The 25,458-nt window shown below is 46.7% G+C and overlaps 1 protein-coding gene across 4 annotated transcripts in view; it reads right to left on the bottom strand.

The window, feature by feature from the left end:
- Positions 1-25,458, bottom strand: part of LOC137790520 (spectrin beta chain, non-erythrocytic 4) — a 60,652-nt gene that overhangs the window by 5,672 nt on the left and 29,522 nt on the right. For 2 of the 4 annotated variants that reach the window (XM_068584837.1, XM_068584839.1), the window contains exons 24-40: positions 24,809-24,899; positions 19,990-20,136; positions 8,048-8,311; positions 7,353-7,577; positions 7,059-7,148; positions 6,508-6,786; positions 6,189-6,319; positions 5,612-5,816; positions 5,276-5,521; positions 4,793-4,927; positions 4,144-4,388; positions 3,829-3,967; positions 3,608-3,692; positions 2,777-2,973; positions 1,602-2,635; positions 1,257-1,317; positions 458-714 (exon numbers count right to left, since the gene is read on the bottom strand). In XM_068584837.1, the coding sequence (XP_068440938.1) occupies positions 458-714; positions 1,257-1,317; positions 1,602-2,635; positions 2,777-2,973; positions 3,608-3,692; positions 3,829-3,967; positions 4,144-4,388; positions 4,793-4,927; positions 5,276-5,521; positions 5,612-5,816; positions 6,189-6,319; positions 6,508-6,786; positions 7,059-7,148; positions 7,353-7,577; positions 8,048-8,311; positions 19,990-20,136; positions 24,809-24,899 (3,831 nt within the window). Of the gene's footprint in view, positions 1-457; positions 715-1,256; positions 1,318-1,601; positions 2,636-2,776; positions 2,974-3,607; positions 3,693-3,828; positions 3,968-4,143; positions 4,389-4,792; positions 4,928-5,275; positions 5,522-5,611; positions 5,817-6,188; positions 6,320-6,507; positions 6,787-7,058; positions 7,149-7,352; positions 7,578-8,047; positions 8,312-19,989; positions 20,137-20,809; positions 20,908-24,808; positions 24,900-25,458 lie in introns of those variants that run through there. The other 2 variants (XM_068584840.1, XM_068584841.1) reach the window with 2 other exon arrangements.

Raw genomic sequence — 25,458 nt, 5'->3', positions numbered from 1 at the left:
TGAGTGTTGCCTGTGTCGCGTTGTTGACCCTCATGGCGGGACCAACCAATGAGGCCTCGTGTGTCATGCTTCTGGTCAACGTGTTAGCCGTGTTAGCTTAGCATGCTTGAGTCGTGCCCCTGCCACCATTTCCTAATCACTAAATGGAGGGTGGGGCAGTGATGTCATGAGAAACAGACGACGGAGATGTGACGTCTGCTGCAGAAACACCAGTTTCAAATAGTACAATTTGACATATTATATAACGGCCGACTGGAATCCAGAAACCTGTTGGTTTCATTCTATGTGGACTTGTTTGACAACATGTGCATTGCTCTTTTTGGGGTAAATCATTGGTAATGACTTGATCAGAAACCCTTAAGCCTGATAATCATGACATCAGCGTCCCTGTCTACGACTTCCATCATCCGCTAGTCCAGATGTGGCGCTCCTGATGATTATGGCCCTGAACACCCACCTATTGGTGCTCTTCTTCAGGGTCTCGATGTCCAGCTTGCGGAACAGGAAGCCCTCGTGGTGTGCGGTGTGTGCCGGCGGCTGCGGCACCGCTGGGCTGCTCTGGGCCGGGGCGGACCTGGACCGCCGCGTAGTCTCTCCCGCCTCTTTGGGTCGCGGCCGGCGGCGCGGTTTGGGCCTGTCCCGCGCCCGGGGTCGGTCGACACGGGAAGGCTTCTCCGGTACGCCGTTGGGCAGGCGGGGCACCTCGCCACGGGCCTGGAGGCGGGCGGGATAGAGTCAGTGAGGATTCGGTTCATGTTTTTTAAAGAAAGTCAGTCACTCTTTGATGGCCTTTCGCATCGTCCAGAGCATGCATGTGCCCGTTGACCCGTTTTCAAGGACCCGAAACATCCTCGCCATTGAGAAAAGCCTTTCGTGGAGTTCTTTGTTCTTCCCTCAACTAAGAAATGTACTCAGCTGATGCTATCTTGGCATCTAAGCTAACCCTCTTCACTGTTTCTTTGAACACACAGTCGCTGACGCTTGGTTCGGACACTTTTTTTTGTGTGATTGTTGGGCAATAAGCATTTTCTGAGATCAGAGTCATGTGAGAGGTCAAAACTTAAATATTCCAGCTGGTGTGAACTACAGACACCCTCACAGATAAGTGTTGGAATGAAAAACCTGTAATTTCAGTGGTGGGACAGGAGTTTTTTTATATTTTCTTGTGTCACAAAAAACAACCCAGATGAGCTATAACAAAAATAAACACTGTGAGTTGTTTGTGGATGAAATGCAGGACACATAAATCTGCAGACCTGTGCTGCTTCCCTTTCTTGCAGCTGCTCTACTATTTCTGCCATGGTGGATCTCTTTTCTCTGTGGAAAAAAAAGAAGCAAATTAGAGAATCACATTAAATGTTGTAGATAAAAACAGTTTCTTTGCATTGCTTTCCTGCAAAATTATCCAACTGCAATGCCCTACACTCATGATAAAACATGTTTAAGTGGGAATAAACCAACTCCAAAAGTTAATTCAAAACATCCGTTCATGTGCTGTATGACCTGCTTCTGTCCCATGAAAGGAGACAATCCCTCCGTGTGCTGCAGAACACGTAAGACAACATAACCGAGAAGACACCTCAGGTCACTCAGAGCCTCACCCTCCTCCTGAGCGTCTGTCTGAGTGCTCTTTCCCGGTGTCATGCTCACTGGATTCCTGTCTCTCCAGCCGGTGTCGGTCCCTCTCCCTCCGCCGGCCCTCGTGGCCCCCGTGGCCCCCGTGGCCCTCGTGCTCGCTGGACGTTTGCCTCTCCAGCGTCCGCCTGTCCCGCCTCTCGGCCTGTTCCCTCCACAGCTCCTGAGGCAGCTCGTCCCTGCGTGCCTGGATCAGCTGCTCGCTGGACAGCTGCCGCTCTATCCGGTGGTGGCCGTGGGTCTGGACCTGGGGCTCGGCCTGGCCCAGCGGGTCGGTCCTGGACCCCCGCGGCCCCCTGGTGGGCTCGCTGTGCAGGCGCTCCCTGCAGGGCTCCTGGAGCACCACCTCGGCCATCACGGCCACCTCCGGCCTCTCCGTTCCTATCTCTCCCATCATCATGTCTCTCTCCTTCTCCCTCTCCCTCGCCCTCTCCAGCCGGCTGGCCACCAGCAGCGGCGTCACCGCGTCGTCCAGGTGTCTGATTTTGGCCTGCCGCAGATACGGGGACGATTTGGCCTCCAGCGTCCTCGCCGCCTGTGCCGGATGGAGGTGACTCATGGCCTTGGTCGCTTGCTCTCTCGTGGCGCCGGCGATTTCTCGTGCCTGGTTGGCCGAAACCAGCATGGCCGCCGTGGCAACCGAGGCGATGGAGGAGGGAGCGGGCTGGCCCAGCCCCGCGGCCACGCCCACGACGGCGCCGTGCCGCGCCTCCAGCGCGTGGCGGTAGCCGGAGCCGTTCATCACCGGGGTGTAGCTGGCCACCGTCGACCCCAGCCGACGAGCCACGGACGAGGGGGAGGGCGTGGGCGTGGCGGGCGAGGGCGAGGGAGGAGAGTTGGCTTCGTTCTGCTCGTAGATTGTCTGTCTCATGACGGGGGAGATCGGGAGGCGGGGCAGGGTGGACGCGCTGGGTAAGGCATCCAGGGGGTCCAGGAAGACTTTACGACCCAGCAGAGGGGTCGGCGGTAGTTTGCTTTGCTCGGCTTTCAACTTTTCCACCTGCGGAATCAAAACGGAACGAACTTTAAGATCCATTCCAACCTATCCAATCCTTCCAACTTCGCCTTTTCACTTGAGAACTCTCTCTTACAGACCGATGTATTCACACAACGATGATAGTGATGACGGTGGTGATATTACCGTGGTGAGCCGCCGCAGTGAGCTGAATCGCTCCTCCCAGGTGGCGGCGGCTTTGCGGAAGGCTTCGTGTCGGCGAATCAGCTGCTCCACCTCGTCGACGCTGGCGCCCAGCTCGTTGCTGCTGATGAGCGGCTCCTGAGCCGTCAGCCACGCCTCCGCCACCACGGCCTCCTGCGCAAACTGGTGAACCTCCAACACTGAGGGGAGGAGTCGAGGCAGATGTTCACAAGCGCGTGAAGAAACGCGTGTTCTTCTATATATGTGTGTCTCTGTGTGTGTGAACGTCTGATTCCACCGACACAGTGCTTCTCCTCGATCCACACGAGTCAGAGCGACGAGAGGTGTGACTAGATTACCAAAGTTTATAACAGAGACTTCAGACACCAGACGGTACACACTGTAGGACATGCGATGCACATACAACCCACGCTGGACCTGTTCTCATGTGGTCACATTCAGTAGAGAAAGCAGTCTGTGTAGTTACTTCACAACACTACTCTGAACGTCTGTCCTCTCTCTCTCTGAATAATTAACTAATGCATATGATAATAAACATATACAAAACAAATCCCGCTTGTATACTTCACATATAAACCATGTCCTCAAACGTAAATTCTCTGCATTGATTAGTTTGACGTAAGATAATCAATTTTGTTTATAGACAGATTATTTCATCACTATATTAACACGGGAAAGACACTATTGCCCACTGCCTTGAACAGGACTCGCTCTGGACTCGATTAAGCTGGTCTTGACTACAGTCCTGTGTGTGTGTGTGTGTGTGTGTGTGTGTGTGTGTGTGTGTGTGTGTGTGTGTGTGTGTGTGCTCACATTGCTGTAGGAAGTCCCAGTGCTTGTCCCACTTTTCAGACAGCTCATATTGCTTGGAAACCACCTTGTCCAACCTCTCCTTGATCTGAGAATCAAAATGAGCGACATCAGAATCACAGTCGTATTTTTCTTTTGCAGTTCATTCATTCAATTCATTCGTAACGCACTGCTCCAGATTATTACCTGAAGTTCACAATCATTTTCATGTCTCTTGATCTCACCTCTTCAGCTGCTGGGTTTCTTGCAGCCAGCAGAGTTTTGCCCATCTCGATACAGTCCAGGGTGCTGCGGGTGCGCGCCTCCACTTCGCTCTGCAGACTCTGGTGGTAGTTCATCAGCACCTCCACTGAGGACACGTCCCTGCAGGACACAGAGCAGAGACTCAGCTCCTCGCTGCACAAAAACACCAACCAGTGTGTTGCGCAGAGAAACCTTTAATCGAATATTTAGTCTCCAGGGTGTAGAGACGAGGGGGCTTATTGTGACGCCAACAAGGTGAACAACACATATGGAGGTCCATATGCATGTTATGATACCTGGGCTTCTCTCCTGTCCCGATCTGACAGATGATGGATTCCATCCACATGATCTGATCTCGGACCATGCTGAAGAACCTCAGCTTGTCCGTCTCGGTGGTGATCTGCACTCGACACTCCTCGCAGGACGTCAGCAGCTCTTTCCACAACTGCATCACTTCGTTCTCGCGGCACGCGATGGCTTCGGCCTTCTCGCCGGCGTACACCGTCCTCAGCTGGGCCGCGCTCTCCTGCAGCTGACGCACCTGGCAGAGTGGAGGGGAGCGGATTTTAGGGAGACGCTAAGCCCGAGCGAGGAAAGAAAAAACAGAAAAGAGTGTGTTTTCCAAATGATGCACTACACACAGCTGCTGTGACAGCTGTGTGTAGTCAGGACCGAATGGTACAGGTTCTGTCTCAGGAGTTGACGCGGAGCAGCTGTGATTTAATTAATTTTTTTGCTCCCCAGGTGCACGACAGAGACCAGATGAAGCTAAATTAAATGCAGAGTAAGTTTTATTAGACCCACAAATAGACAAATATGTTTCACTACCAATTGATATTCATATTTACGACACAACCAATTCGAGATTTTGGGATGTACAGAGAGACACGAAACCAAAACAAGTGAGTGTCTCGAGCTGAAGCAGGTCATGTTCACGCTGCACACCTGTGTGACCAGCAGCTGAATGTCCTGCTCGAAGCTGTGCAGGAGTCTCTGCAGGGTGCTGGTGTTGGCGGTGCTGCCCTGCCGAGCCCGAACTTCTGGCAGCCGTCGGTGCTTGTCCTCGATCTGGGCCAACACCTGAAAAAGAAGAACATGAAGCCGTAGAGAAGAGTCCCATGCATCATACAGCGTGCTCCATTGAAACACAAATCCAGGTTTTCAGTGTTTCACAGCACAGTTTTACAGGTGAGACGTGTCTTCTCGCACCAGAACATAGAATTTAAGATGTGTGAAGACAAACAGGTCAGTCTAAATTAATCTGAGCCTTTAAAGAGAACTTTGTTGTATTATGCATGGTTCATGTTGTGTTGCATGAGAAACCCTCTTAAAAATCAATAAGGTGGAATATTTGCACCATATATATCGTCCTATACGGTAAAAAAAAACCCACCATGTCATATTTATGTTTTGCCTCGTTGCCCTTACCTCTCTGCAGTCGGAGAAGAACTTGTGCAGCTGGTGTGAGGCGGCGAGCATCTGCGCCCGGGTCTCCATGAGCTCCAGCAGGTCGGCCCAGGCCTCGTTTACCCCGTCCTTCCACTCGGCGATGGTGGCGGCCTCCGAGTGGCCGTAGTCGATGAGCTCGTCCACCATCTGGTTGACGGCCGTCACCCGGTCCTGCCCCACGCTGCCCGTCTCTGTCGCGAACTCCGTGAACTTCTCCTGCAGCACCTGGAGGTGTGTCGGGGGGGTGAAAGAGCGGAAAGGAAGCGTAAGAAGGGAGTCTATCCTCCATATGCTCGTCACTGTCGACACACTCACGGTGACATGCTCGTAGTCTTGACCCAGTTCCGGCGAGCTGGCCACCACCTCTCTCTGAGCGATCCACTGCTCCAGCTCGTCCACCTCCCTGTTGAGCTGGTAGAGCCAGTACTGCTGCTCCAGGCGGCTCTTCCTCTCCTCCACCAGGTCCTTCAGGGACACGTACAGGCGGTCGATCTGCGACTGACGCTTGCTGATCTGGTCGCTGTGGAAGAAGAGAGGAGAGAGTGTATCAGGGCCAGTATATATATATACTTACACGATCCTAGACGATCTCTCACGACACACTGGTGGTTGAAACAGTGGCATGTGTCCTATCTGTCCGACGTGTGCCAGAACATTACAACACCTGGTTCTTTCAGTTACTGCAGGGTGAACCATACCTTCATAACCATACCTTCTATTAAAAGAAATGTTTCCGTCAATAAAACTGCGTTTTTGTTTCTGTTTTGCACCATTCTCTGTAAACTTTCAAGATTAAAATCACAATTCTTCCCGATTCTGAAATATTGGTCTCAACAACCACGTCTGCACTGTGTTAGATTGTGTGTGTGTGTGTGTGTGTTTACACGCTCACCAGTCCGGATGACCCATCTCCAGCAGCTGTCGACACTGCTGTGACAGCAGGCCGACGGTCTCGGCGTAGTCCTCGATGGTTTGTTCCAGGACCAGGTGTTTCTTCAGCAGCTGCAGTGTGCTCGGCTCGTCCTGTTGGGAATAAGACAAGACACACACAAGGCAGAGTTTAACTTTCAAAATAACAAACGCCGCACAAATGCTCGATGTCTAAGTCTGCGCAAAGAGGGACGAGTCACGCCCCGGTGCCGGTCCAACATTAAAGCATTGCTGGTGTCAACCAGGGTGGTTGTAATGACGGACATTTCATGCACACGCACCTTCCCCTTCTCCTCGTTCATCATGTGCAGCTCCTGCTCGCTCAGCCAGGCCTCCACCTCGGCCGTGTCGAAGTAGTACTGCTGGGCCTGGTACATGGCGTCCAGGATCAGCTGCCTGCGCTCAGTCTCGGCCCAGAGCAGAGCCCACAGCTGGGCCAGCTGGTCGAGGCCCGCTCTGATGCCATTGACCTCCGGGCTGCGTATGGAGGCGATGATCCCGGCCCTCTCCAGGACATCGTCGATCCGGCTCCTGTGGCCCTGCAGCTCCCTCTGGAGGGTCTGGAAGAGAGACACGAGGCGATGAGGTGACTGTGAGGGAGTTTTTACTTTGTCAGATGCGAAGATCCAAGGAGGATGTTGTAAACTGTACAGACTGTAAATGATCCGGTTCTGAGGCAAATTTGTGAATTTCAGCTGTACTAAATTTAATTGAAACATAATCTTTTTCTCTGTTGTGTAACACAGACTGATAATGAGCCAAGCATTTGGACAGGAGCAAGACGACTACCTAATAAGGTGAGCGGCCGGGTATGGAGGCTTATTCTTCTCACCTGGTTCTTCTTCATGAGCTGCTGGACGGCCTGCAGAGAGGAGCCGTGCTCATGAGACATGGCCATTGGGAGGCGCTCCTGGATCCATAACTACGACCAAAACAAGACGACGCGCAGCAGTCAACACTTTGCCCACATGTACACCTCACTGTGGGTGAATCTGTGAATCTGATTAGAACGTGGAGACATCCACCATCTTGTCTGGACGACAACAGGGTTGAACTATCTCGTCCCATTCATTAGTCCCAACATTTCAGGATCGCTTGCGTGCCGGGGAACTGCGGTCACACTCACAATCTCGTCCTCCAGGTCTCGTCCGACTTGGTGAACTTCCTTCGATGCCAGCAGGATGCGCCGCCTCTCCTTCAGCGGCTCGATCAGACGGACCATCCTGGCCTCCACAACGGCTTGGCGGCCGGCAACCGTCTCCTTGATCTGCGTCTGCTGCGGGATGGAGGCCACCTGCATCTGGAGCTGCCCCACCTCCTTATACCACACCTCCATCTGATTCTCCATGGTCTGAGGAGGAAGAGGAGGAAGAGGAGGAGGAGAGTGAAAGTTATCAAAACAGGGAAAGGAGAGAATGTAAACATGAGAAGTTTGTTAGTGTCTAGCAGAGTCCTCCCCAACAATAAACGTATTTAAACCTTTAGGAAAAAGCGACGGTGAACTTTGGCAAACTTATTTGTCTTTTCTGTACATTCAAATATGAATTTATTTGTAGTGTAATAATCTGAAGCCTCGAGCTGGAGGACAGAAACATATGTTTCTGTTGAACGCTTTTTAATTTTTATTGAAAAATGAAATACTGAGTTTTAAGCTTCTCCTTTCATAATGAACCAAGTGAAAGAAACAAACAGCTGAAGAGGTCAAATCATTATGAAGCTGAACTGATCAACGCTCTGCTGATGCAGCCTTTGAAGAGATCTTTCACAGATCTTCTCACCCAGAGGGTTTCTGGTTGTTTGTGTTTTTCACATCCTACGTACATGTAGCTTCTTCAGCTGCTTGTTGACAGTGGTGAGGTCCTGTCCCTGGTCCACATAGGCGAGCTGGCCCTCCAGCTGGCCCAGCCTCTGGTCCAGGCTTTCGTAGCTCTGCACCAGCAGGTCGGCCTTGTTGGCCTCAAAGAGCTGGCGGGCTTTGGCCTGGGTGGTGCTCTCCAGATCCTGCCAGCACTCCCTGATCTCCTCCAGCTTCCTCCGGACCACCGCGCTGAGCTCCGGCTTCTCCTGGATCAGCTGCTGGCCCTCCTGGTTGAGAGAGAAAGAGCGGGAAAACCAGGGTCAGATTAAAGGCAATACTAACACACAGATTAGGGTTTAATCCCCGGAAACAGGACTTTGCTAACCGTCCGACCACTCGAAAGCTCTTTTAAAAACACGTCATTGTTCCTAAAGCGAGCCTTGGGCCTTGTCGGCCGTTAGGACTGTTCCAGACATGTTTTCACTTTGAGGAGTCATTGACTTTAATAGCATGTGTAACACTGGCTGGCTTCACACCAGCAGCCCCCGAACGCTAACACAATCTTGATGCTTCATATTCAAAATGTTTTCAACTAACGAATGTCACGCCATAATCACCGTGCAATATTAAACATAAGCTGTTATGATAATAAGGTCACTGCCAACCTCAATCAGCAAATCTGTGTCTCCACAGATCACTTGGGAAGTATGAACATAAACTCATAATCTTTAAGCCCATGAATCAGTGTTAACCACTTTGTCCTCATCAATATGCAAATAACCCCAAAAGCTAATGAGCTCATCGGCTCTGACAGCATGAGACCAAAGTTTCTTTCAGGTGAAATGACAACAGCTGGGAGTACAATCAAAGAACAACAGAATACTTATGAAATACACAACAATAGAGGGTGCAGAATAGACCAGGGTTGAAATTTTAAACATTTTCCAGGGCTAAAACTAACGATCGGTTTCATTCGTTATAGTTATTTGATTAATTCTTAAGAAAAAGGATTTGGCGCCGATTTAAATAATCTATTAATCATAAATAATCCAGAAGTGTGAATATTGTCTGGTCTTCTCATTCTTCATAAATCCAGAATCTGGGTCTCTTTTCTCTGTTTCAGCAGAACCACAAAGATTCACTGGATCTTACATGCAGACACAGTGAAACTGGGCTGGTGTGTGTGAGTGTGTGTGTGTGTGTGAGTGTGAGTGTGTGTGTGTGAAAAAAGATTAAACCTTGTTGTATTGAAATGACTCATAAATTACCACACACTCCCCTTTTTTCCTCTCTCTCTCTCTCTCTCTCTCTCTCTCTCTCTCTCTCTCTCTCTCTGCCCCCCTTTGTACCTCATCTTGTTCAGAACCCCCTTTACACACACACACACACACACACACACACACACACACACACACACACACACACACACACGTACACCTGCTCCCTTCCTTCCTTTCCTCTCTACTTTTCCTCCCCCACAGTAAAATCCTTCCCCCATCAATTGTAATTCGGATTTTGCTGCCTGTGTGTTTTTTATGTGTTGAAGAGAAAAAGAGTAACAGAGAAAGAAAGGAAAACAAACAAAGAAAAAAATTATATATATATATATATATATATATATATATATATATATATATATATATTAAGGTGTGTGTGTATTTGTATATATATATATATATATGTATTTATATATTTAAATACATGTATATATATAATATATATATATATATATTTATATATATAATATATATATATATATGTATATATTATATATATATATAAAATATATAAAATATATATATATATAAAATATATATATATATATATATATATATATTTTATATATAAAATATATATATATATGTATATATATATAAATATATATATATATAAATATATATATATATATATATGTATACACACATACACAAAGAAATGAAAATGAAGATAACTTTTAAACATAATCTGCCTAATAATTACATCCCTCTTTGTAAAAGACAATAGATTATTTTAATAATACAGCTGCTACTGTGAAAGCACACACGAACAACTCCTCCTGGACACACACACGCACACACACACATACGCGCACACACACACACACACACTTGTGTAAATATTAACATGGGACAGAGAGTTCAATGAAGAGTCAGAGCCTTCTAATAAGATATGATTATGAATGCAACAGTGCAACAGTAACTGATCAAGAGTAAATAATTGTTTCTTCCAACAGTTACAAACAAAGAAATACAACCACTACTGGTTTTAAAAACCTGAACCAGCCTCGAAGTCAAGAACAAAAAGGAGGAGCAGGAGGAGAAACTGTGTGATGAACAGCTGCAGGACACAGAGAGGAACTGAGCGCCGTCCAGGCCGCTACGCTACACCACCCGATGTCCTCCCATTCCCAGCGTTTCCCCCGGCTGCTGATGCGTGTGCGTGGGCGAGGTGCGTGGGCATCGAGCGGCTTCACCTCTCCGACTCAGAGCTGCTGCTCCGCCCTCGCACACACTCGGCCCGGCAGTTCAAAGGGCGTCGGGATGTTGCGCCGCTCCCGCGAGCGGCATCGCCAGAGAGGAACGCTGTGTTTTCTCCTGAACCCTTAAAGCAGGGGGTCAAACTCGTGTTAGTGAAGGGGCCACATGCTGCCCATTTTAATCTCAAGTGGGCCGGACCAGAACAACCACAGCATAATAACGCATAATTAACGACAAGGTTTCTCTATGTTTAAGTCATTGGTGAAGGTTTTTAGATGATAAACTCTATTTTAAGGTCTTTCAATAATTAACTAGAAACATAAAGAGCAAACATTCAGACGTCAGTCCTCTGTTCATCTGCCTGCTCTCCTCTGCAGGTTCCCTCGCTTTCCCGCTTTCATGACGTGATCCATGTTTAACGACTTCAACACATTAATATCAGCGCTCACATCCATTGCGACTGTGGATCAATGGTTTGCATGTCCGTCTTCTCAGCAGAGGATCAGAGGTTTGAATCCCAGCTCTGCTGATTTTGTTCTTTAAAAACACCCTGGCCCGCGGGCCGTATGTTTGACACCCCTGGTTCAAAGGGTGCAAGTGGGTTAAGGATCTGGCAGGAAATTCAAGATGAAGTGACATCATCAGAGACGTCCACCAGGCCCGTCCTCCTCGTCACGCCGCTTGTACCCGGAGAGGCGGCGGTGAGTCCCTGTAGCGTCCAGTCTGTCCTCAGTCCAACACGAGAGGCCAAGAGGACGCTCGTGTTGATGCTACAGCCTCCGTATCTTTTGATTGGTCGTTTGGTTGCTCGATTAAATCGGAAAAGTGTCCGAAACGTGAAAAAAACAATGACTCATCATTTTTTTCCCACCCTCCCCGCAGGACGAGCAGACGTTCAGATAGCGGTTCCCTCAAATTCAGAGAAGATCTCCGTGAAGAATGAGTTTCCTGCTGGCGAAATTTAATTGATTTAATCTGATCAACAACTTGACTTAAACTCAGAATATCTCTGCCTCGCTGTGTTGATTTTGACGACTCTTTTTTAAATTCTTTGTCTTGCAAATTGTCGAACTCGATGGTAGTCATTGAGGTACCCACCTAAAAACTCAGCCTTGTTGCAGGCCCTCCTCCTTTCCCCTCATTATTTCTGGTCAGCTTCTCCACCTACCTGCCTCTCACCTGTTCTATGAGCGAGAAAATGCTAGAAAAATAAATGAAAAAATATAAAAAGACAGGAAGTATTCTTCTAAATCCCTGTCTTACAACAATGCAGCACTCTCTTTCAGCAATCTCAGAAAGCAGAGCCATGCTGCTGTGATTTGAAGATAATTAAAACACACAGAGAATAAACTAAATCAAAGAAGAGCATGAACAAAAGAAGAGAGCAGGCGAGGTGCAGGAGGACAGGGAACGAGGACTCTGACTCCACGCTGGCGCTGCCAGCGCCGGTCTGCTGTCTGGTCTGCAGATTACAGCAGACATCTGCTCCTGAGCGTCACCGCTGACACTCCGGCTGGTCTCGGTGTCGGGCCGCTGCAGCTTGTGTCAACATTCAGTCTGAGTGCGGAAAAGAAATCTGCTCGTCCGACCAAACAGACAAAAAAAAAACCTCGGAAACTTGCAGCACATTGCTTTCATTTTAAAAACAGAATTATTGGAGACTTCCAAACTATATTCTGCTTGTAGTGAAGGGGAAATATTGGAGGACACAGGAAGTGATGAATGCAATAGTAGCAGCAACAGCTAATACCAGATATTCAGTCATAGCAGTACGTAGTGTTTCTGAATAGCGTGCACACTATTTTCTCAAGCAAGCTTTATTCATAGATTGCATTATTCTGTGTATTTATACAATTTAAAGCATTTTTTTTTGCTAAACAAACTATGGTGATTAGGATGTAGTATTTATTGTGGATAATATAATTTGTATGTAGTGCGGTCACCACCTGGAAATTATTAGCATGTTTCCCTGATAATATGATGTATTGTTGGCTATGATGCTAAAAGTTAGAGGAGACAAAGGGAAGAGAAATAACATCTTTCACCTCACACACGAACTGAGATATTACTAACATGATGCCCATCGACAACACTGCACCGGGGATATTTTGTTAAATTCATCACACTGGTCGACTACTCATGTTGTTTCTGCAACACACACACACATATATATAAATATAAATATGTAAAAGGCATCATACGAGTAGAGAGCGATGCACTTACTACGAACACACACTGTGAGAGAGACATATTTCCCAGAAGGTGCCTATCTCGAGCCGAGAGACGAGCACCCGTCCACCTCAGAGAGAAGTGCCCTCCTCTCCTCTGTGCTGCCGTAAAAGCAGCACTTTGGCTGGAAAAGGACTGAACCTTTTTGTGTCTTTCTCAGCCACCGTGTTGAGTGTCTTTTTTTTTTTTTTTTTATCTTCGACTGAGAGCATCAGACAACACAAAGTGCTCCAGGATTTGGGAGGTAAAGGACAAATCACTCTGTTGGGATTAATTTCATTTCACTGCACTTTCCTGTCTGATATGAACTTCACCTTCCCCACAAAGTTTTAACACAATAATAGGAATGGAATCGGTTGACCCTCGTGCTGAAGTCATGTTCATGGTTTCATTTCTTTGAAACCTTGCTGGACTCAACAGACTCATTACTCTTTGAAAGTAGGGCTCTGTTTGAAGCTCGAACAGCAGGGTTGCAGTGTGTGATACCACAGTGAGACACATTGAGGTCAGAATCACCAACGAGACGATGCTTTTGTTCGTTTTTTGTTTCTGTGGTTGTAAAAAAAAAGCGCGGCATAGTTTCAGCAATACGTGAAGGAGCCTACTTAACGGTGGATATGACTAGAATAGCAGTATGGGAAATATAATGTGGAACGAAGAGCCGCAGAGTCGACCCTTTAGCTCTGTGTGTGGGCGGGTTTGCAAAACTACGGACTCAACAAATGCAGCAAAATCATAAAAAAGCTCCAGGAAAATGTGGCTACCTCCAGTGCAATGGCTTAAATCATACATCAGCATCTGGACCGTTTTTTAAGATGCTACGACAGCCCTGGAATCTCTTTCTATATCAGAGGAACACGTTCAGCTTTTACCTTTCTTGGTTCAGTGCAGCTCTTTATGCTTCATGCTGGAATAAATGCTGCATGGTCAGTGTTGCCGAAGTATGGAAATAAAACTGGAACGGATCGAACGAGCATAAAAATACAATGGCAGCTCTCTGCCTCAGTTCAACATTTTTCCCTAGTGAGAGTGCTCATCACTGCTCCATTAATGTTCTCGCTGCACGCACACGTACCTCCAGACACGCTCACACACACACACACACACACATGCACACGCACGCCTGCACTAGCTTCCCTCATGTCCTGCAGAGCCAGCACAAAAGCTACAGGTCAAAGCTTAATGCACACAGGGCTTTCTGAAGTGAGGGACTAATGTGCATGCACAATTTAGGTTGTGGCAACTCATTTAGCAAAAAGATGAGCAGAACACCCTTCATCAGCCTCAGAAACATGCTAATGGGGCATGGAGGCTAGGCTAACAGGCTAAATGTCACCATGCTGACCATTACATGAATGCATAGCCACGTTTAGCATGTAACATCTAAAATGTCAGAAAATCCAGTGATGCTCCGACATCCCAACAGTAACACGCTAAAAACCATTAGAACTGTTAAGTGCGTCCTCTCAAAGCAACAAACACGTGTTTGATAAAGAAAAAGAAAAGATCGTGTCACAAAAACAAAAACCGATGTTTTAACATTCAATTATGAATAAAAAAACATCAAGCCTATTCACAGTCTGCTCACCTCAAAATGTCAATCTCTACTAGTATTTGATGCTGAGAGAGAGAGAAAGAGAGAGAGAGAGAGAGAGAGAGAGAGAGAGAGAGGAGAGAGAGAGAGAGAGAGAGAGAGAGAGAGAGAGAGAGAGAGAGAGAGAGAGAGAGACAGAGAGAGAGAGAGAGAGAGAGAGAGAGAGAGAGAGAGAGAGAGAGGGATGAGGGCTGCAGAGATTGTTATTCTTAATGAGGCCAATTAATTATCAAGCTTAATGGGACAGAGGGGGGAGGGGTCAGCGAATCTGAGAAAAAAAAAAAGGTTTCAGGCGAGCATCAGCGTGGGGAGGAAGGCGTGTTCGGTGTGCGCTCGCACACGCCCCGACACGCACGCGGAGGAAAAGCTGCGTGTTACAGCCGGCGGCAGAGACATCACAGAATGACGAGGCACATTTTGAACGGAGGTTACCAAATCTAAACTCATGTTTACTATGTTTACTGAGGGATACATTGAGAGAGAAGTAGAATATTTTCCCAAATACTTCTATATGATCAAACCTTTTGTCGCCCCCTGCTGGCCATTAGAAATAATGCAGGTTTTAAGACACTTCCGCATCGGCTTCACTCGGCAGGTTGCCGCCTGCTTCTGACAGTGTGCAGCCTGCTGATTTAAAAACACTTTGCCTGCATTGCTGGTTGAGAGAAACCTGCACAGTAATTTATTAATTCCCTTGTCATAGTTTAAGTCAATCACATGATCCATTAATATTCATATGCATCTATCTGGAAGCTCAGTCGTCCAGCAGCGACACAACAGCAGAGTTATTGATGAATCAATTACACACCAAGAGCACTGCAAACCTCAGCTTATTAGATTCAGCCCGACATTAACGCCTCCTGTTGGAGGCTGAACCTCAGCACTCAAAGCTGTGCTCTCTCAGCCTGAGTCTGACGTCACTTCCTGTTGTACCGTGACACATTTCCTGTCCCTGGTTAAAGGGGAAGAGGGTTGAGATTGAGACGGCGAGTGCGCCAAGGATAGCGAGAGAGAGAAAGAGGAGGGGTGGGAGACGGATGGAGGAACGACCTTCACGCGTGAGAGGTGGGAAGTCGAGGAGATGGGCTTTGGGGATTGGACAGCTGTTGCCAGGGAACCAGCGCAAGCACAGGAAGAGGAGACGAGTGGCTTTACGTCACAACAGGAACTGACACAGCACAAAACAAGCATCACATCAGCCAAAGACACGTCGAACTGCCGGGGTCTCCCCCTGTGCTGCACCATGAAGGGACGCTTCAAAATCATGATTACATGCAGGTTTTTATGTATTTCAAACAGTGAAGGAGTGCAGAGGTTCCAGATGGAAGAGTTATCTTTTTTAAAGAGCTCTGATAGATACGACTTGCAGTTTGTTATGAAATATAATGTTGATAGAATCTTCCTGCAAAGCACAAGATGTGTCATTTTTCATGTGTTTTCAATGACAATAATTTTTTTCTCCTGGTTTCCAGGTTGCCAAGACACGTGTGAACCCTGCAGACACACACACACACACACACACACACACACAGATGGCTGACGCTAACCTAAAAAACAGACAATGTGCTCCGAAAAGTCCTTCACGGTTCTTTGCCGTTTACATAAATAGATTCTCAGAGGACACAGAGACACAACCAGCACACAGCCAGCTGGAACATTAAACAATAATGCTACTCTACATGTCACAATAAAGTCCTAATATAACAAATGTATTAATATTAGGACTCCAGCTCCTTCTTAGTGCTGAAACGACAACACGTCAAATGCTGTGAAGGTTTTCTGTCCAAAAAAAAAAGGTTTAAGTTGCCAAGCAACGGGGACAGAGCGAGCTTTTGGGGTGAAGATGGACGCCACGTACGACTTCAGAAGCTAAACCCAGTCAAGCTGCCAAGAGCTGGATGGCCTGGTGTGACGACAGTCTGCCACTGAGGAACATGAGATGGGACCAGTAGAGCTCTACTGGTGAGGATTATGATATTATTCACGACCACATTAAACCTAACCCAACCCCAACACTTTGTTGTATTCCTAAAACCAATTCTTGACCTGTAGACAGCTCTTTAAAATAGGGTAATTTATATATATATATAACATTACTTTGACGCTTTTATCCAAAGTAAATAACATTGTTGCTCAATACGCTGTAGACACAGCAACGGGGAGCAGTTCGACATGGATTAGCAGAGCCGGGGCTCGAACCACCGACCCTATGATTGACCACAAATGCATGCAAATAAAACATAGTAAGAGTGCATATAGTAACATATGGCTCCGGTCCACGTGGTGGCTTGTGAATAGCATGTTAGCCTTTATGTTAGCGTGGTCGTCTTTTGGTCAAAGTCCGGAAGCGTAACTTAGTTTTGAGTGCGTTTGGGAGATGTTCAGTTGGGGTGCGAAGGAGACTCATCCTGCAGTGTGAACAGAAGCCTCCACACTCCTCACACATTTTATTTGGCTGCAAAGTCAAGTTGGACTTGCTTGCTTGTATAAATATATGAATAATCCATAAAGAGAGGAGAGCAGTTTAAGTGTTTGAGGAGTGTAAGATGAGGTGTTGAGTAGGATGGTATGCTGCTTTTCTTACTCCCAGCCAAATTACATACTTAACAAACAAAACAACATAACAAAGAAATGCACTAAACAATATTCTGATACTTTAGCTCGTGGGCGACCAAAATGTCCAAAGTAATCCTTCCAATTATTTACAGCATGTGTTCAAACAATGCATTTCTACAAGATTTAATCGCACGTAAAATCCCTTTTAACGCTTTATAAATGATCGGCTACAATTTTCCCACAAGCTAGTTTCACTTGGTGTCGCTCTCTCCTGCAGGAAGCGTTTTCCCGTAACCCAAATCTGCCCTCAGATCAGCACATGACCCATGAATCTATAATGGAAACGGCGCTCTCAGGCCCGGCAGCGCCGCTCTCTCGCTCTACATTATATATTACTGTATATCACCAGCCAATTCTTCTCACATCATATGTCCTTGTTATGCTAACAAGGCTACACACACACAAGGCTACACACACACCTCACAATGCCCACAATAGAGGAGGAAACAGGAATATTATTGGGTTCTCAGCAGTAGTTAAAGACAAAGAGCAGAGTATTTATAGGCAGAGGGTGAAGCTGTTCAACTATATGTAATTATCAGCCATAAAGTCACAGCGATCAGCGAGATAATTGGACAAAGACAGAGAGATGATGTAATGCCTCAACTCAAAACACGAGTTTATGTGAAGCTTTTCTGTTCTGACTGTTTTCACTGAAAACCCCTCTAAAAACAGAAGCGTGTTTTCTTTTGAAAAGGGATATTTTAGTGACTAAGACGGATATACCTTAATAATAATAATAATAATTACTTGGGTTTCTACTACGGTTACTTCAACTACTTCCACTACGGTTATTTCAACCTCTCTTTCAGCTATATTCAGCTTTTTTAAGCTATATTCAACTATATTTCACGATGTTCAGCTATATTCAGCTATTTTTTTTCAAATATTTCAGCTTTAAGCTTCAGCTTTTTTGCATTACAACGCATTTTCAGCAAGTAATGCAATATCTAGTAATTATTATTATTATTATTATCCCTCTATATTATCTTAGGGTGGATGTTTGTTGATCACTGCACATATTTAGTGGACACATGCACATTTAAATGGCTCTAGCAACATCAATGAAATGCTTTATATATTTGTCCTCCCTCTTACTTAACCGTCTTTTGAATTAGAGCTTCAACAAACAGCTGTTTATTTTATGCTGGAAAACATCAGGAAATAATAAGAAGTCAACCATCGAAATGTTGTTGAACAGTTGTGTATTCAAACTGCACATTGTATTTGTCTGAGCAACAGTCCAGAGCCCAAGTTTCCTTTAATGTTTAGTAACAGCAGAACATGCTCGGTTTGAGAAGTCCTCATCGTTCTCCACCTTTCTGCTGATCCAGTAACGGACTAATCAATTCTACAGCTTTGACCGTGCGATAGGAAATCTTGGAGTACGATGCACAGATAACGCACGACGCATGGCTCCATTAGCTCCCAGCAGGCGAGTTCAGTTTGCAGCCCTGTCCGGGGCGAGACGGCAGAGAACCGAGCCGTGACGCCGCAGTCAGCCGTGTGCACCGGTGCAACACCAACATGATGAGTACGAGTTTAATGCCTGAAATGCACCCAGCAGAGCAATGTTTCACGTATCACATTGCAGTGCGAGTCTTCATGACGATACGCATAGTGACAGTTGGATGTTTCTTCAGAGCAGACGTGCCGTCATAATTTGTTTACACCACACATTCGGAGACCAACAGCAGCCCATATGGGCTCACCGTCATCATCGTCATCATCATCATCGTCCATGTGGCCGCTCAAAATTCTCGGTTTCTCACTCTGAGTACTCTGAAGGCTAATCACAAAGCCTGATTGAGTTTTATACCGGAAGCCTGCGCGGGTGAGAGCGCTGACCGCTCGCCAGCGACTGTTACAACGATCAGATGACCTGAAAAGAAGCATCTGCAGGTCAGGAATTGTCTCAGCTTTGTTGTGTAATCTTTTATGTATTTTCCTCTGGCTTGTGCCTCGAATGCAATCCGATGTACGCACACAATCCTTGCACAAAAACCTGCGGGACTATTTCTCTCTGTGCAGCTAAAATGGCTTCAGCAGAGTTGTTTCTCTGAGAGAGAGAGAGAGAGAGAGAGAGAGAGGAGTATGTTGCACATGTTGCCTGCCAACAAACAATCATCTGTCAACCCATTCACAAACGGTGAAAAAAATAAATAATGCCACATGATTAATAGAAGCCTTCAAACGCTTCATAATTCCTGATTTTCTTCCTCGTTACATGTGACGAGGCCTCTGACAATGTGCCAAACACACAGAGCATCACAGTACGGTGACGAGCGCCACACTGGTTTCAACATGTCCAGGTTCACGTCACAGCAGTCGGTCCAGAGGTGTGAAAACCTGGACGTGTGTGCAGCAAGAGGAAACACCACGAGAGTAACTGATGTTTCCGTATGAATCTCCTTAATATGAAGCAGATCTCATGAGGACGCAGCGCTCTGGTGAAGGTTACATTGCCCATCTTCTCTCTTTAAAAGTCCCCGTCTGCCTTTGCCACTGGCTTTGTTACGCTTTAATTAGGTGAGTTTACAGCTGAGGACTTTTACAAAATAGAAAATTCCTTTGACATTAGTTAATGAAAAGCTGTGCAACTTTGATGATAATATCCGAGCAGCGATGCTGGACACAGAAGGTAATTGTTCTCTTCAAAATGCTAAATATAAACAATTAACTTCTGTGACCAAAGTGATGCTATCTATCCCTCCAGCAGCAGCGAGCATAATCCTTCACCAACATTGCTTTCTCTGCTAAAAGTTAGCACGGTGAGCTAGTAAAGTGCTTTTAAACTGTCGACCCATTGGAGGAAAATGGCTCAGAGTCTACATGCCCTAAAGGAGGAAAACAAAATAATGTAAACGCTTGATGAGTCCAGTGTTTCAAAGCGACATATGACAGCAAACCAAGCTTCAAATATGCCAAATTATTGATGCACAAGTTGCAATTGCTCCAAGATACGTCCAAATACTACATCATAAAATACACACAACCATTATTCCACATTGCAGAGACATTACATCCCGTTACAACCGACGGGACTCACCTTTTCAATCTTGTCCAGCCACTCCTTGTTCTGGGCCAACTCGGCCATGAAGGCTTGGTGCTTCAGCCATTTCTTGTGAAGCTTCTGGGTCTCGTCTCGGCTGCTGTCCTTCGCCATCAGCATCTTCTCACACACCCAGTCCCCCAGCTGGGCGAGAGAGGCAGGAAGAGAATGAGAGAGAGAGAGAGAGAGAGAGAGAGAGAGAGAGAGAGAGAGAGAGAGAGGCGTCAATACTGGATGAGCAAACATACTGTAAATAACTGTTAGTGTGGATAAACCGATTAAAAAAAGATTTGGATGCACCAAAACGCTCTCACACACACACACACACACACACACACACACACACACACACACACACACACACACACACACACACACACACACACACACACACACTAATAGGGGCAAACACATTGAGTCCACTTTCTAGAAATCATACTGTATGCTCGGCTGCACAATACACACACACACACACACACACACACAAACACCTACACCACATCATCATCACACACGTGTACATTTTCTACAGATAAACCGGGTCATGTGTGTTGTAGACGAACGCACGGTGGGAAACGCAAGGTCAAACACACACACGTGAATATTGAATGATGCCCGGCAGACACACGTGTACCAACAAGCATGGCGGCGACATTTCACATGTACACACACACACAGCCACCACATCCTCAGCATCAACACACACCCGCACAGCAAACAGCCCCTCCCACATCCACACAGCCAAACACAAACACAAACACACACACACACACACACACACGTCTGCTGTCCATCACAGAGTAAAATCAGCGCTGACCAGATCACCTGAGATATTCAGGTCAGCATCGGCGCCCTCGCATCTCCGTCACCGGCGACCTCACACCTGTCAGCGACGCTTCCACCCGCGCAGCACCCCCTCCCTCCTCCACCCCCACACACCTCCACCTCCGCCCTCTTAACCCAGCTGTGGAGCGCTTAACGGGAACAAGCCGGCGGGATTGACGCGGCTGCTGGGAGCCACGGGTGTCCGCATCCTCGCAGGTCCGCCGCCACACACACACGCAAAGACACTCTCTTCACCCGCAGAGCCAGATGGAGAGAGAGAGAGAGAGAGAGAGAGAGAGAGAGAGAGAGAGAGAGAGAGAGAGAGAAGGAAAATGCCAAGCGGTAGGGTAAATAACAACAATGCTGGAGGCTGAGGAGACAGACTGGAGACTTCAAACTGAGGCTGCGCTCCCTCCTTCTCCCCCCTTTCTCTCTATCTCTCAACCTCTCTCTCCTCGCTATGTTGTTGAGGATTCGCTCAACGAGGAGAGAGAGAGAGAGAGAGAGAGAGATGGAGAGAGAGAGCGAGAGGAGGGGCGGACCAGTGACGACTGAAATAGCAAGAACGAGTAGGACTGAGAGGAGAGAAAGAGAAGAAGAAAAAAATAATCCTCCCCCAACACAATAAATTGGCAGGCAGCCGACCAGTGCCCCCCCCCCCCCCCCCCACGCCCCCCCTCCCCACGGCTCGCACCTTTTCAGCGAGCGAGCGCCCGGCTGCTGGTTGGAGAGACGAGGTGGAAGAGGAGGAGGAGAGGGAGGAGCCAAGGTCTGGGATTGGGAATTTGTTTTTTTGGGGGGGTGAGGATCCAGGGCTCACTGATCACAGCTAATGGTGCTGGACTGGAGGAGGGGCTAGGAGGGGGGGGGGAGGAGGGAGGGGGCGGGACTTAAAGGGTGTCAAAGCAGGAGGATGGAGACGAGTGAGCAGGACAAGAGAGACCCAAAAAGAGATTTCATTTTGGGACTGAAACGTGCAGGTTATCCAGCTCACAAGCGCCACTATTGCTGCTTGTGTGTGTGTGTGTGTGTGTGTGTGTGTGTGTGTGCGTCCCACACACACTACCCCCCCCCCCCCCTCCCTCTAACGTCCCCCTCTCTGCAGCAGTACCAGGCAGCCGTACTCTCCGTCTCCGGCTCGTCTTACTCTGCTGCAGTGGTAAAGCAGTGAGAAAAGAAAGAGGGAGGGAGAGAGAGAGAGAGAGAGAGAGAGAGAGAGAGAGAGAGAGAGAGAGAGAGAGAGAGAGAGAGAGAGAGAGAGAGAGACCCAAAGAAGAGGCGGGATGATAGTGGGAAGAGATGGACAGGTAGTTGGACTGGAGAGAGCAGGGAGATGGATGGATAGAACTGCTCTCTTCTCTTTAAGAGGACCCTCTGTTTGTCTTCCTCTTCCTGGAGCTATCAGCACACGCCAAGAGACATGATTAAAGACGCCGCACACACACACACACACACACACACACACACACGCATGCAGAGGCAAACAGGAGTGTGTGTCCCTGTGCATGAACACACCGGCTGCAGGGGTCGTGGAGGGTCACCGGCTGACGACCCCCTGGAGGTTGTAAAATAATGGAATGAGAGACGAGAGGGAGGAGTGTGTGAGAGGTTGTTGGGAGGTAAGGGGGCTTTCCCAGGTTTGGGTAAAGTCAGTGGTTCTCAAACTGTGGGGCGCGACCCTCTAGTGGCTCGCGGAGGTATTACAGGTGGGGCGCGGGGGGAGATGCAGATTCTTCCTTTTTCTTTTAAAGAATACTTTATTAATCCCACAGTGGGGGAATATTTCTCTGCATGTCACCATCCTTAGTAGTAAAGCAGCTTTGAGATGCTGTGAAGCTCTGGGGCTTCAGTGCCTTGCTCAAGGGCACTTCAACATGAAACTATGGGGAGAAAACAGCATCCAAATATGAGTTATTTTTTGCACATATATAACTTTATTTGCATTGATTAAACAAAGTGATTGCACATGTTTTTTTAGTTTTTGTCAGATGGAGCAATCTGGTTCACTTGAAAGGGATTTCTTTAATCTATTAATTAAAAAAGCACGGATGGAGGAGTCACAAATAGTTGGACCATTTTGTTCCCATGTTGTTGGGGCGGTGGAACATTTTGCTTCCTCCAAAGTGGGGCGTGACAGAAACAGTTCGAGAACCACTGGGTCAAGTTAAGTAAAAGAACAAATCATTATTTAAGTGAGCGAAATGCTACTCCACTGCAGAAATACTGTCGCTTCTTCTTCCACTGAAATCAGAAATTAGGAAGTAATTAAACAACTGAATGAGTACAACTAGCACCTCGCGGCTGTATGCCCCCGCCGACCAGTCGAGTTGCAGTTTGCATCCATCTGTTCAACATGTCATGACTTCCCATGATTGACCACCACATTCTGATCAGTTGGCCTGTGGGTCCAACAGAAGGACGGACAACCCGATAATATTGTTATTTTCCTGCACGGAGGCATGAAATACATAATAAACCCAAGAAATATGTCTAAAACAGCAGCGAGTGCCGCGACATGAGAGCCTTTGTTGTCCAAGGTGAACTCTGACGGCTTCCTGCAGCACCTTATCATCAACTTATCATCACTGGAATAGTCTTTTTTTGTCTGACAACCAATGAAAAGACACAAGTTTGTACAAACGAACCACCAGGCTTCTGTCCAAAATCATCAGCCTCGGGCGGGACTGTCTTGTACTGTACAAAAATATCCGATCGTATGAAGATTGGAGTGTTGATGTGTTGGCGGGTGAACGGAGGAAACACGAGGACGCAGCATTGACCGAGCAGAAGAACACTCCCTGGCAGCCGAGAGCTCGGGTTCCTCCAGTCTGACGCAGTGTCACTCGCCCACTGTTGGCAGCACACACACACACACACACTCACACACACACACACACACACACGGTCGGGGGAAGTCTCCTCATGCATACTGTATTCCGACAGACACGCATCCCACATGCCAGCCGACAGAGAGATGTATGGTTGACGCACACACACCAACACACGTACACACATGTACACACTGTGGGATACACTCTTCCTCTGTTGAATTAGTAATGAGGAAATGTGCTGCTGAATTATTCAGCGGAGACGAAGAGAGAAAGTTGCAGAAACTAAACAAGGTTCTGGGCCCAGAAAGACGGCCGTGACTCGGCAGAGTCTGAAGTGTGAGCAGCGTGTCGACGACAGCTTCCAACACAAGTCAGGATTAAATTATTAGATTATTAGATTTAACCATACAGACCATCGACTTACAACTAAGAAACGTTTCCATTGTAAACTATAAACAAGCTGGCTGGAACTTTTCACAACATGTCATCAGGACACTGCTGGAAGAGTATTAGGACCGAAAACATTAGATTTGTGTGAATATTTTATATTTTATTTTGCTGAGAATCAACGAAGGCACCAATCGAGAAAGACATGTTGAGAATGAAGTTGAAATAGCATCAAGAATAAAGTCTAACTTTTAGGATGAAGTCAAAATGTTTAGAAAAAAGACAACTTTGGGATTTTTGTAAAACTGCAAAGTCAAAACATCATTTTAAGAAAAAAAAAAAATGTTAAGAATGTCACACTTTTGAGAATAAATCAAACAGACTGATTGCACATTTACTGAAATGTATTTTGACTTTATTCTTGAATCACAACATTAAAATATCTTCCTATTTTACTCTCTATGCCCATAACACTCGTTTCCACTTTAAAACTTGTGACTCTTTATTCAAACCTCATATATTTGGCTTGTATCCCATATCCGTTTTATGTTTTGAGTGTGGTAATTGAAGGAAACTAAACTTTCGATGTACAAATGTCTCGTGCCGCCACTAGAGGCCGCCACAATGTAAAGTTGACGATGGTGACAAAAAGGAACAAAGAGATGGTTTTCCTTTTTTTTCTCCTCCCCTGAGAAAATACTCTTAAACCAATTCAATACAATTCCACTCCAGTGCGTTCAACCAGTGGAACCAGTAGTCTATTGGTCTCCTACCTCGTGACAGTCCTGAAGAAACCTCTGAAGTTCCCACTGGTCGTTCAGTTTATCCAGCCACTGCTGGGCCAGCTCTCGGTTCTGGTTTCCCCTGAAGGACAAAGAGAGACCGGAGATTCAGTTTTAAATATGATAAATAATAAGTACAACACTTCTGTGTTTGTATATCTTTTCTCAATCCGCCATCTGACTGAAATTCCCAACATACAAGCATTTTAAAAGCTTGGCAATGGTGGAATAATATCTGTATTTGCAGCAAACAGCAAACAAGACCAGTTATCATTTGAATAAAAAACAAAAAACACCTAAATGAACGTAATAATCGTGAAATGGTTGAATGAAACACTTTAACATGACCGCCTTGCACTGAGCTGAATGTCCAACAAAATAATTAATGTAAATGAAACCTACAAACCATATGGTTCTTTACATTGCTATTGTTGGACACACACAAAAAACACCCCCACCCAACACACACACACACACACACACACACACACCACCTCAGCTATCACACAGATTTCATGGTCAGGTGTCGGCTGTGGTGGACTAAACAGGCCGAGCTCTGTGTTCTTCTTCTCTGTGCTTTGTTTCATTTACACTTGAGGGTCTCTCTCCTTTCAAAGTCTTAAGCTGCCGTGATTCTTTTT

The sequence above is a fragment of the Clinocottus analis genome, unplaced genomic scaffold (genome assembly GCF_023055335.1).
Source record: "Clinocottus analis isolate CAN_PGR_092001 unplaced genomic scaffold, fCliAna1.0.p SCAF_2, whole genome shotgun sequence".
Taxonomy (NCBI): Eukaryota; Metazoa; Chordata; class Actinopteri; order Perciformes; family Cottidae; genus Clinocottus; species Clinocottus analis.
The sequence above is the reverse complement of the archived record's forward strand: the minus strand, read 5'-3'. Positions and strand labels throughout refer to the sequence as shown.